Source organism: Ochotona princeps, chromosome 30 (assembly GCF_030435755.1).
Source record: "Ochotona princeps isolate mOchPri1 chromosome 30, mOchPri1.hap1, whole genome shotgun sequence".
Taxonomy (NCBI): domain Eukaryota; kingdom Metazoa; phylum Chordata; class Mammalia; order Lagomorpha; family Ochotonidae; genus Ochotona; species Ochotona princeps.
In genome coordinates this window covers 5,582,540-5,595,541 of record NC_080861.1, presented here as the reverse complement: position 1 = coordinate 5,595,541, position 13,002 = coordinate 5,582,540, and the positions used below count along the sequence as shown (strand labels likewise).

Here is a 13,002-nt window from a genome sequence, read left to right as displayed (position 1 = left end):
ATATCCACCTTAGCTTTTGCACTCTAATATCAGCATTCCTGTGGCAGGTTATGTGTGGGCTCAAATGGCACCTTCCCGCGGTCCTCATTCCTTCTGTATTTACTGCCTGCGCTTCTGTAATAGTAAATTAATGCAGGAGAAGCAACAGTTTACAGAACCCCGCTGGCTCCGGTGCAGTACCAGAGCTCATTCCAGCTTGCTCCTTTTTTAACCTCACACCTTTTTCAGTCCCTTCACCTTCAGCCTTGTAGCATCCAGTTAAAACACGCTACTCCACAGGACACAGCTCGGCTCCCTTGCTCTCGTGGCCTTCAATATCATTATGAACTTTGTAAAACAGATTCACTTGTCCCAGAGTATATTCCAATTTTTCTCCTACATTCTGCTTGGGTTTTTTTTTTCCTACTTTATACACAATAAAACCCAATTTTTGTGGCATCCATTTAAGGGGTTATGACAAACATTCAGCAAAGTAATTTTTACAGCAGAACCACATAAACTGTTCCCTGTCCACCTGTCATCAGTTTCTACCCCAATCCCTAACCAATAGCAGCTCATCAATCTCCTCCTCCCAACAATTATTTACTCAGCTCTTAGCATTTTTCAAGAATTATGCATATTGGGCCCGACGGCGCCCTGGCCTAGCGGCTAAAGTCCTCGCCTTGAAAGCCCCGGGATCCCATATGGACACCGGTTCTAATCCCGGCAGCTCCACTTCCCATCCAGCTCCCTGCTTGTGGCCTGGGAAAGCAGTCGAGGACGGCCCAAAGCTTTGGGACACTGCACCCGCGTGGAAGACCCGGAGGAGGTTCCAGGTTCCCGGCTTCAGATCGGCGCTCACCGGCCCGTTGCGGCTCACTTGGGGAGTGAAACATCGGATGGAAGATCTTCCTGTCTGTCTCTCCTCCTCTCTGTATATCCGGCTTTCCAATAATAATAAAATCTTAAAAAAAAAAAGAATTATGCATATTTATGAGATCCTATGATTTTTTTCCCAGGATCTCCTAATCGCAAACAACCCATAGCTTTATGGATCTGACTTCTTCCAACAGCAACATAAACTTCGGCTTTGCTGATGCTGTTGCGTTAGTCAGCAATCCATTCCTCTCATCCAACAGTGCAGACCAGTCACTGTCCTCCTTTCCCTTAAGCTGAGGCATTTTTAAAATTTAACTATCACAGAACACACTGGGCAGCCTCCCTGGGCAGCCTTCCTGGGCAATGTATGGTCAACAATAGGTGTTTCAGGCCTTCTGAGTCTCATAGATTCTTACTGCATAGGCTTTGTTGGTTTTTTTTTTTTTACAACTTTTTAAAAAATGCAAACATCTTTCTTATTTTATGAACCATAGAGGCTGCTGTTTGTGACTTCAGTCTTTTGATAATATTATTACAGAAATTACCCTACAGTAGGAAATTTAAAAACTCCAACACCAAGTAAAATGTGAAATGATTCCTTGCACCAATGTGATGCTGACAGCTGCAAGCGCAGATGCCATGACCGAATGACACAGCTGACTTCTAAGCCTCTCTGGAGCGCACTATGACCAGGCACATGGAACCTAGGCACGCTGGCAAGGTCTTCCCGGTCATACCTGCTCAGTGTAAACAGTCAACACTGCCAGCTTAGAGAATACAGTGCTCCCTGGGCGGATCACATGGCACACTCTGCCAGTGACTGGTCTGCAGGAAAGCCCAACAGGCGTTATCACTACAAAGCCACCCTCTGCTGCAACACTTGAGAAGAATGGCAGGTAAAGACTGTATATAAAATGTCCAATACAACTGCTTGAATCTATTGAGTCAAAGGTGTTGAAAATACCACATATTTTTAAATGTAAAAACAGAACAGGAAGAAATCCTGAGTGACCCAGGAAACAACCCTTTCTGCCTGAAGCTGCCTAGTGACCAGAAGTGACCGACCATCCACTACACTTAACCTCCCCCCTCATGCTCTCCTCCTGCGCCCAGAGTGGCCTGCTCGGCCTGCCAGCTGCAGCAGCTCACTCACTTCCTGCCGTCTTCCCCTCCTCTCAGGCTGGGTCCTGCCAGTCAGATAAGGTGGCACTTTATCATACCACACTGAGACTGCTCATTTGTACATTTCTCACACCAGACACGTTCTTAGAGAACAGAACTGAACTGAGGTTGTCTTTGAATCCTTAGGGTGTAACATGTCATTCAAAAATCTTTAAACATCTTACCGTGCATGCATTTAATCTGAAAGTAACCACTGTAAAACTAAAGAAAATTAAACCACTGAGGATTGTTTTAAATGGTTAAGTGCTAATTGACAGAATGCTGATTTTAAGTGTTCTCTCATAGAGATCACAAACATTCTCAAAATCAGCCAGATCAAGTTGTGTTTAACACATAACTAATAATTATATTATTCAGATTGATTACAGACGGGGACAAACCACACATTCAAAGCTCCCTTTAGATCTTGACAAATTTGCTCAAAATAAGCTACCTGGAGACCCATCCTAGGAAACTAATCACATTTGATAATTCTGCGCTGCAAGCACAACTTGGCTTGCGTTATGGACTGTCAAAGCCAAAACAAAGCACACCGTAAGAAGCCCTCAATGTTCTACAGGACAGTGGAGGGACCAGGGACAGCCCTGCACACCCTCGGTACACAAAGTATAAACTCTGGAACAGACACACGTACCTGCTTTGCAGCGGGTGGATCTTGGGAGACTTGGGCAACTTAGAGGCCTCAATGCCCAGCAGCTGGACAGCGCCGTTGTCCGACGCCACAGCCAGGTAGTGGGAGCCCTGGCAGAATGTCAGTGTCCTCACCCGTCCTCCGCTCCGGTTGTAGGTGAGGATAGACCTGGACAAACCACAGCCAGACACACCACTGTCGCAGTGTTAAAGAGCCACACGACTGCAGGAAACAAAATGACCACTCGAGGTCTATTTGATCTCCCCAATCTGACAAGAGATTCCAAATCTCACCCTCAAAAGGAAAGGTGCAACATCTTTTTGTCTGCTACTTTCAAGTGATCATCTTTTCATACTTGTCTCCTGCTGTAGAAGCCAGGCTATCCTCCTCTGTCTTGTTTAGCGCCTCCACACCTGGGGCCCTGATCGCCTGACTATCCTTCAGCTCTTACACATCCACTGAAGCTATTTTACCTTGGCCTTCATTTCAACAAGTACCCAATACATCAATCTCCCCTACAATAATCTTAGTTAAAATTAATAAGCTAGATGAGCCAGAAATAAAGTAATCCTGCCCCAAAATTATAGAAAATACAATTTAGAATACTACAAAGCAGAGGTGAGGGTGGGGGCACTGTGGCACGGTAGGCTAGTTGTCCACCTGTCACACTAGCATCCCCTATGGGCTCTGGTTCAAATCCCAGCTGCTCCATTTCCAATCCAGTTCCCTGCTTAAGAAGCAGCAGAAAATTGTTCAATCCTTGAGCCTCTGCACCCACTTTGGGGACTAGCAGGAAGTTCCTGGCACCCAGCTTTGGATCAGCTCAGCTCCAGCTGTTGCAGACAATTTGGGGAATGAATCTACACATGGAAGACCTTTGTCTCTCTTTCACTCTGTGTAACTCTTTAAAAAACAAAAATACTTTAAAGCAGCAAGCTGGAAAATCTGTACAAGTTTCTAAAATCAGCAATTTTTCTAGAAAGAGTCTCCAAGGAACTGAAAGTTTAACTCCTTGGAGGCATGTCACAGGGGACAGGCTGAGAAGCAGCTGCACACAGGAGAGCTAAGTGCACAGGAAACGGCAGAGGCATGCTGTCATTGATACAACACTGGGACACTGCCTGAAGGATGCTACAGGTTGAACCCATCACAGCTCCCAAGTAAAAACCACCTGGCAATGAACAGGCAGGGATTTTGCAAACAAACACATGTTCTGAGTTTTTATGGTTTTTAACATTATTTTCAAAATTCAGGTGTAGTTCCAGGCTCCTAACATCAACACGGCCAACCTTGGCTACTAGGCTCTCTTGGGTAGTGAACCAGCAGACGGAAGACTTTCTCTCATTCAACTGCTCTGCCTTCCAACTAAGTAAACAAATCTTTAAAGAAAAAGACTGCAGAAGCATGATATATATGAGGCTACAGAAGGCACAACAGGGCATGCTGCTTTACAGTGCCCAGTAACCATGCTGGTTTGAATGAATGCCCTTGCCCATTCGAGCACAGCACCTGCAGAAGTGCTCCTCCCACTCCTGAGCACAGCACCTGTACAAGTGCTCCTCCCACTCCTGAGCACAGCACCTGCAGAAGTGCTCCTCCCACTCTTGAGCACAGCACCTGCAGAAGTGCTCCTCCCACTCCTGAGCACAGCACCTGTACAAGTGCTCCTCCCACTCCTGAGCACAGCACCTGCAGAAGTGCTCCTCCCACTCCTGCCCACAGCACCTTGTAGTAGTGGTCTTCCCTTCCATCTTCTGGCTGTTCCAGATCTTCACGGTGCCATCATTTGAGCACGTGGCAAAGAGTGAGTGTTCATCAGAGACTCTAATTCGATTCACAGCTGACTTGTGTTCATGAAGATGTGCAACCAGTAGCCCTTTAGGGCGCCACCCTTGGGGGAAAAATTATATTGTAATTTACAAATAAAATCTTCTCTGCCCCAGGTACATCATCTAGAATCACCTTGTGACCAATCATACCAACTATACAATTAAAAGGTACCACCAACTAGCCAATAAATACACAGTGATCATACTGGATCAAGACTGATATTTATCGAACAAAACAAGGTAACAAGTACTGCTCCAACAGCATCAGAAACACTGCACCTGGGGCCCTTCTCCAGTATCTGCTAACCCTTCAAGTGCTGACCACTAGCAGTGACAGCTGGTATGAGGATGGTCATCTGTGTATGGAAGACTCAAAGACCCAGCTCTACCATATCAGAAATGTGGGGCAACTAATCCACCTCCAAACTGGATGGGAGGTGCGGTGACACACGAGATCCCCACGGCTGCAAGGTGAGGATTCAGCCACTGACTGGATGGGGGTGCGGTGACACACGAGATCCCCACGGCTGCAAGGTGAGGATTCAGCCACTGACTGGATGGGGGTGCAGTGACACACGAGATCCTCACGGCTGCAAGGTGAGGATTCAGCCACTGAGCCATCGTGCCAAGCTCCAACTCTGCCTTCCTAATAGATTAAAAACAAAAATACTAGTCCAAACCTAGCTGTTTCAGCCATTTGGGAAGTCAAGCAGAAGACAAAAGATCTCTGTTTCTGTTGCTCTTTCACAGAAATGAATCTGAATAATCATATAACAGCAAGAGAATGTTCCTTCAGTGCTTTACCCACTCACAGCCTTCTGTTCCACACGTTCTTGTGTGATTAGTTTCCTCTAATGAATTCCCCAAGGCAAGAAACTGTATTTTAACCATCCTAAATCATTCACAGAATACCTAGAATAGGTCTTACATGTAACTATCTCCTATGTTTAACAAACTTCGATTTAAGTGTAACATTTCACAGTATTTAATAATATTCTATTTTAAAATAAAGCAGAAAGTTATGCTGAAGATCATATTATACTGGAGATCAACACTGTGCCTAACTGTGTGAAGTCATTCTAGAACAAAAATGCAAAACCAAGGTCAATGCCAAGTCTGGCTCACACTGTGTAAATAGCTGGACATGATAGGATACGCTGGCCTTCACAGTGACCAACACCACTCTGTCGTGAAGTCTAGATAATCCAGGAAGGAGGTCAAACACTTCCCCTGTCACACAACTCAAGTGTGGAAGGAAAAAAATCAAAGGGGCAACGATGTACACAACCCTAAATCACAAACTTGACATATCTGCTATGATCACCGAATCAGATATGGAAATTCACTAAGTCATTTGTATACACCACAGAAACAGCTCACACACTCAGAGTACTTCCTATTCTTCAGTGATGCACCCATCACTTAATTTCTGAATCTTTAAATCGATATCCTCGGCCAGCACTTCCCCAAACCCACCTCAAGTGCCCCTGAGAATTCCTGGGGTGTTTAAGTGTCTGCTCACAAGCATAATACATATTTCTCCTAAGAGTTTTCAAATTCAATTTTTATTAAAATACAGAAACTCATTCAAAAACCTGATATCAAATTCAGCATCAAAAATTAGTGCTGCCACAACATGCTAGGCAATTCTGTTAACAGATACATGAAATTTTCATCTGAAATTATCTCTGAATTTCTCTATTCCTGAGGAAAAAGAAAAGGAGCTTTTCTCCAAAGTTCTTACTTTGATAACCACTAACGTGGTAAGGTTATAGGTGACTCTTTTTTTAGTAGCCATTATTTTCTAAAATTTCTTCCATTTGATGCCAAGGAACATTAAAAGACACACGTCGAACTCTACAGATAACAAAACCAAGGCGCTATTACTCAGTGAGCAAGCACAAGCTCGTAGCCACATGGAGAAACCAAGCAGAGACAAGCTGCAAAACTACTCGGCCCAAGAGGACACTGCAAAGTTCCTGTGGAGCCAAAGGGACGCAAACTCCGCAAACCAACCAGAGTCCCCTGTTTTCCTCGTCCCGTTTCTTTGCTTTGTCTAGGAGCTAAGGCCAAGCTTCCTGCACTGAACTCGAGGTGGGTCGGTCGGGGCACCCTTACCCGGCGGCGGGGGCCTGCTCTCCCACTCGGCGTTCTCCATCATCTGCTTGGCTATCCTCTCGGCAGCACACTGCTCCCGCTTCTGCTGAATGAGCTGCTGCAGCTCGCTTTTACAGCTTGTCATGCGGATCTGATAAGTAGACGGTACAATTGTACTACTTAACACCTGTATGACCGGTTTTTTATTCTGAACATTAATCCCTTCTGCAATCTGTAAAACAGAATTATAGGTAGTGTGTCATAAGCAAAGCATATGTAAAGATTTTTAAAAAATCGATCTGCCCCACCCAGCTTTTTGTCATTCATGTACCAATTTTGAAATCCACTTAACAAAATGACATTTTTTCAGTGATAATCTAGTTAAAAGGAAGTTTAAACAAATACTGCATTTGCAAACCTCTACGCTTTGTAAAACATGACTGATCAGGAAACAATACCATAAGTTGCCAACTTATTTCAACACATCAAAATCATCCTACCCTTTATTACACACAGCAAGCTTGGGACTTGGCGCCTCACGGATAGGAGTGCGCTGTTCCAGGGGCAACACGATGATTTCAAAGGTTCACCCCAGCCTGACTGTAACCACAGTTCACACTCACATCTTTAACCCAAAATTTCATCACTTTATTGACAAGCACTCCAAAATGAGATCTTATTTTAATGCTTTCAACAAGTAGGTTTCTCCTAGCTATGAAATTTAAGACGTATCTCTTACAAAGTCGCATTGGCGTTTCCAGTACAGCACACAACCTTAAGCGCCCCGAGCAGCAGAAGGGGGACATGACATGAGCAGGATTCCTGCGCAGGTACCTGTGGGGAAGTGGACAGTGGGCCACCAAGGCCAGCAGAGGACTCGGAACGTGGAGGCTTCCCAGGCTGAATCACTTCCTGGTCACTCGCTTTGGGTAGGGCCTGTGAGATGTTTGGGGGTTCCAGTGACCCAAACATGCTTTTCCATTCTTCATTTATATTGGAATCTTGTTTTACATGTTTTCTAGCTGTGAAAAAAAAATATTCAAACTAGGCCATCTGAAGGTAGCCTTTGACACCAGCCTGGGCACGCGCTGTCTCTGCTTGACTGGCTGGGGTGGTGGGCTTCCTTCCACTCTCAGCGCCCACCGCGACACGTCAACTAATGGAGTCTGCCCTTGCACTTGGGGCAGATGAACACGGTAAGAACCAGAATGACTCCGAGTGCCCCAAGGCTAGCTCAATTTCAAGTAACTGAAAAATCAACAATAAAAATAACTTTCTCAAGTGTCACTGACCACACTGCTGATTACTAGCCTTTTCCAGGAAACCTACCTGGAAACCATGGATACACACATATAGGAAAACCCACTACTACCTAGCTACCTCTTGATGATAACAAGTCACAGGGTAAAACTTACTAATAGCAAACTAAAAGTATCTTATTTATACAGATGGCTTTGAGGTAGAGGATGCAGGATTCTAAAATAAGCACTTTATCTTTAATCACACAGTCCAGAGCTGACACTGAGCTGTAACTCAGGCGCACCACCTAGTCTCTCAACATTCAGCTCACTTCGCCACTATTCCTTGCCCAAAATCTTCCCACTGAGTAATGGTGTCACTATGTTAAGAACATTCTTTATCTGGAGAGCTAGCTTTCTTACAATTTGTGACTAGTCACCTTCAAAGCAGTCAGAGGAAAAGCTATCAGTAACACACAGTGTACCAACCCCGCTTGTCATCTGGCTCTTGTCTGGTTTTCACAAGATCAACTTGTCTCCCAGTTATGCCAAGGGCTGCCAAGTCGATCACGCCTTTCTGACTACTATCATGGAGACGGCTCTGGTCCACCAGGTTGGCCTTGGCCTTGTTAGATTTCAGCATGAAGTCTTTCAGGGCCAGAAGTTTGTCTTCCTCTTCTTCTGTCATTCCCTAGAAACAAAACAAACCACATGTTTTAGGTTCCTTTCGTAAGCAATCCAACAGGCCTGAGAGTGACTCACTAAAGGTTTCCCCTATACAATTTGAACTTCAGAGTCAGAATGAGAAAATGACAGAGGCAACACAACAGAACAAACCTGTCAACACAGAATACTGCGTCCCTACCAAGATCCAGCAGGGCGCTGGGGCACTGCTGTTTGCATCACAATTTATTTGCTAATTGATGCTTTCATCAATACAATACAATCAATACAAATACAATCCGTCTTTCACATGTCCAAAGAGGGGCTTACACGATGGCTCAAATTGGCCATCTGCCCACACACACCAGCATCCTAAAAAGACACCGTCCGTGTCCTGGCTGCTCCACTTCCTATCCAGCTCCTTGCTGATGGCCTGGGAACGCAGCATAAGATTGGTCAGGTTCTTGGGATCCTACACCTACGTGAGAGACCCAGAAGCTCCTGGCTTCGGATAAACTCAGCTCCAGCTACTGCAGCCATCTGGGAAGTGAGCCAGCAAATAGATCTTTGTCTGTCTCTCCTTCTCTCTGTAAATCTGCCTTTCCAATAAAATTAAGTAAATCTCTTTTTTAAAATGTCCAAAAAATTTATACAATGAATGAAACTTAGTAGTGTCTGATGTGGAACTGAATAAATCTTTAGCATCTAAACAAAACATCTGAACACAGATTAAGCAAATAAAAACATACATACTTCAACTTTGCCACTGGTTGTGTTCAGAATATTATAGAATGTAGGGAAACATCTAGAATGTTCAAAACGTTCTATAGAACTCAGAAACTCAAAAGAATACTGGCCGAACCGGAAATGTAAGAAACACTGAGCAGCATTCCATTCCAAGACGACAGCGACTGTTGTTAGCTTGCCTCCCAGCCCTACTATTTACTAGGTAAGTTATCCAATTCCTCTGGATCTCTATGTATTCAGCTAGAAGGTGAGGATAATTACTAATACTCATCTTAAAAAGTGAAATTTTAATGTGTCAATGCAATCAAAAACACCAACACTTGAAACTAAAACAATAAATATTAAATAATCTAAAGAATTAATTCAACATGCAATTTAAACATTCTGGTGAATGTGGCACTTCTGCATTTTCTTTCCAACCCCCTACAATCCCCTAGTCCATTTTCTTACGCAAATGAATAAACATTCCTTTACTAAAATGACAATTCCCCTGAGGCCTCAACCTAGAATCCATTAAAGTGCCGTACAAAATTCACAGGCACAATGTGACACAACAGAACCCTTCAGAGTTGGAAAGCTAAAAAACTATGCCATAGAATTGCTTTGAAGCATGAAATAAAAATAAAGTTAAAAATCTCATTTTTTTTAGTAAAGAATAAAATCATTTTGTATTCTTTACTGCTGGCTCACTAAATGGATGCAATTAAAACAGGAGTTCTTGCGGAGAGGATGAGAACATGGCTACACACTCCCGCTGGCCAGTCCTGCTGAAAGCCACAGCGCACAGACGGCAACTTGCCGACGCGTCATGTTCCAAAGTGTATTTTAAGTCTCATCATCTGGAACTCTGAGCACATTTTCCCATGGAAACAATGCTACGCTGATCTAGAAAGGCACGCTTTACCCAGGATGTGTCTCAAGTAGAATCCTGTTCTGTAGGAAGTGTTCAGAATTCCCACTTGTGTAAGCCAAAAACAAGCCTCTTCCTTCTGTAGCTTTCACATTAGGAACAGACTTACTCTCTGCTCCCCGCCCACTCCAAGCTCGGCTGGCAATCTAAGGAAATTCCAGGGACCCTCCCCATCAACAGGGATCCAAGAGAGGTGCAGGTACACCACTGCGCATGGACTTCTTGCTAAATGTGTATTAATCCCGAACAGCTTTCTCGGTCCAAGCTCTGCCCTTTGCCTGTTGTATTGGAAAGGCAATCTGGCTTCTGACTTGCTACAGGTATCTTTCAGACGCCTAGTGAGGTAGTTTCCTGCTGTTTCTTCTCAGGACCCCTGACGTTCCACAAGCAGCACCTGCCCCTAGAATAGAATGTGTCATCTCTCCCCAGACTGCACGGCAATAAGCATCACCCACAGCATTCCAACGAAGGCACACACGAAAGGCGAAGGAGCACACCAAGAGGCGGCACGCACAGCAATGTGCCTTTGTGTTTCATGGTTTCCACCGTGGCACAGCTGGTGCAGCAAGGGCACGATCTATAGACCAGAAGGGAGCAGGCGGCAGGAAAGTGACAGGAGTCACCGAGCCACAAATCTCTACCTTAGCAAGCCCAGAAGGGACTCAAGGCTGGGCTAGCCCCACAAGGTAATTAATGACTTAAAATAAAGGCCACTCTTCAGGATTCAGGCTTTTAATTTAATAGACAAGCTAGGCAGCACACACACACACAAACCCAGGCCTGAAGATTTAACCCTGGACGAGTTTCATGACAGCTGAGGATTACCTACTCCCTACGAACAACAAAAAATGTAATCTGGAATTCCATTTCCCATAAATCACTTTCTAAAATAAAATACATCTCCATGCAGAGGACAAGGTTAAAAGAAAACGTAGAACAAAAAGCTCTTTGGAAATTCAAGTCACACCAAAGGGAGTGCGAGCAAACAGGGAAACAGAACCAGTGTCCTTGAAAGCGAGATTAGAGACAGCCTCCCCCTCCAGGCAAACTTAGATCTAAAAACCCGAACCGGCTACTGACCAGCCTCCCATGGGAGCACAGTCCAACGTTCAATCACCCCAACCAACGACTGGGCATCACACAGCCCTGACATCCAGTAACAAGGACACTGCATGAAAAGGATTTATATCGCAAATCTGTTAAAAAAATTTTCTCTCTACAACTGAGTGCATTTTCTCCTCTGATCTTGTTAGACAAGGGACGGCTGGCAAACATTGTCTGTACAAGCGTTCCACAGAGTTAAGGACAGTCGTTGAACTTGTCCCTCGTATTTGCTCCACCACCTGACTGTTTCCAATCATTTTTATTCCTGTCTTCATTTCTCTACAAGACCCTTCCATATAGCACTTACAAAGCAGGAGGCTGAATATGCTTTTTGCCTAGTGAGATATTATCAAAGGCAACAGGAAGATTATTCCCCAGTTCTAACAAGATTTGTTAATCCAAAATCAGAGGCTTTTAAGATACAGTAGAATCTTAATTTATTCCAAGATGCAACATAAATACGCCATTTCGACTGTCTGCATGTAGTCAGCATTCGCAATGTGGACCGACACTGTTTGCAATATTCCATCCATGTTTGCAATCTTTCTGCTGGATGAATTTCATTATATTTCCAAGGCATAAAATACAACTAAATCATTTTTTTTTAAAGATTTATTTTATTTTTATTACAAAGTCAGATATACTGAGAGGAGGAGAGATAGAGAGGAAATGGAGCTGCCAGGATTAGAACCAGCGGCCATATGGGATCAAGGCAAGTACCTTAGCCACTAGGCCACGCTGCCGAGCCCAACTAAATCATTTTTTAATCTAAGGTTATCTGTTCATTGTTAACACTCATTTATTCAGCCAGTAATCAAAATGAAACCGAACACTTTCTATTTCATGTAACTTTTTTAAAATACAAATTTAAGCACTAATTTTTAAATTTATTTTTATTTGAAATGCGGATTTACAGAGAGGGAGAGATCTTCCATCTAATGGCTTACTCCACTGATGGCCGCAACGACAGGCAGGTCAGCAGCCAGGAGCTTCTTCCAGATCTCCCACCTGGGAGCGGGGGCCCAAGGACTGAAGGCACAAACGGAGCTGGACTTCAAGCGGGGCAGCTGGGACTTGAACTGGCACCCAAATAAGAAGCGGGCATCACTGATAGCTAGTAGAAGCTTAACCTACGACAGTGGCACCAGCCCCATCGCATGTAATTTCTTACTTAGCTCAGCACAATGCCTTATCATCTTCTACTGTCTTGCTTAACTAGCAAAGTAAATGTATATGTTTGCCCCATTTTTTTACGATAAAGCCTAATCAATCAAACTACTTTTAAGGCATTTGGCCCACTGAGTTAAGGTGTTCTTTAGGGACCTGGTGCAATGGCTTAGTGGCTATATTCTCGCCTTGCATGCGCTGGAATCCCACATGGGCACCGGTTTGTGTCCCAGCTGCTCCACTTTCCAAGCTTGTGGCCTGGGAAAGCAGTGATGGTCCAAAGCCCTGGGACCTTGCACCCAAGGTCTGGAAGAAGGGAGGTCTGGAAGAAGCTCCTGGCTTTGGATCAGCTCAACCGGGTTGTCACAGCCACTTGAGGAGTAAACCAGTGGATGGAAGATCTTTCTGCCTCTCCTTCTCTCTGTAAATCTGTTCTTCCAATAAAATGTTAAACCAATGATGCTCACATCCCATGCCGGAGTATCTAAGTCCAAGCCTTGTGGCACTCCTGCTTACAGCATCCTAACTTAGCCCACCACGAGAGGCAGCCGATAACAGTTGAGATACGCAGCTTCC

At 44.4% G+C, this 13,002-nt stretch overlaps 1 protein-coding gene across 3 annotated transcripts in view; it reads right to left on the bottom strand.

The window, feature by feature from the left end:
* The window catches only part of PIK3R4 (phosphoinositide-3-kinase regulatory subunit 4), a 125,248-nt gene that overhangs the window by 7,298 nt on the left and 104,948 nt on the right, over positions 1-13,002 (bottom strand). For all 3 annotated transcript variants that reach the window (XM_058657099.1, XM_058657101.1, XM_058657100.1), the window contains 5 exons: positions 8,325-8,526; positions 7,432-7,619; positions 6,619-6,829; positions 4,397-4,562; positions 2,675-2,839 (listed from right to left, as the gene is read on the bottom strand). In XM_058657099.1, the coding sequence (XP_058513082.1) occupies positions 2,675-2,839; positions 4,397-4,562; positions 6,619-6,829; positions 7,432-7,619; positions 8,325-8,526 (932 nt within the window). The remainder of the gene's footprint in view (positions 1-2,674; positions 2,840-4,396; positions 4,563-6,618; positions 6,830-7,431; positions 7,620-8,324; positions 8,527-13,002) is intronic.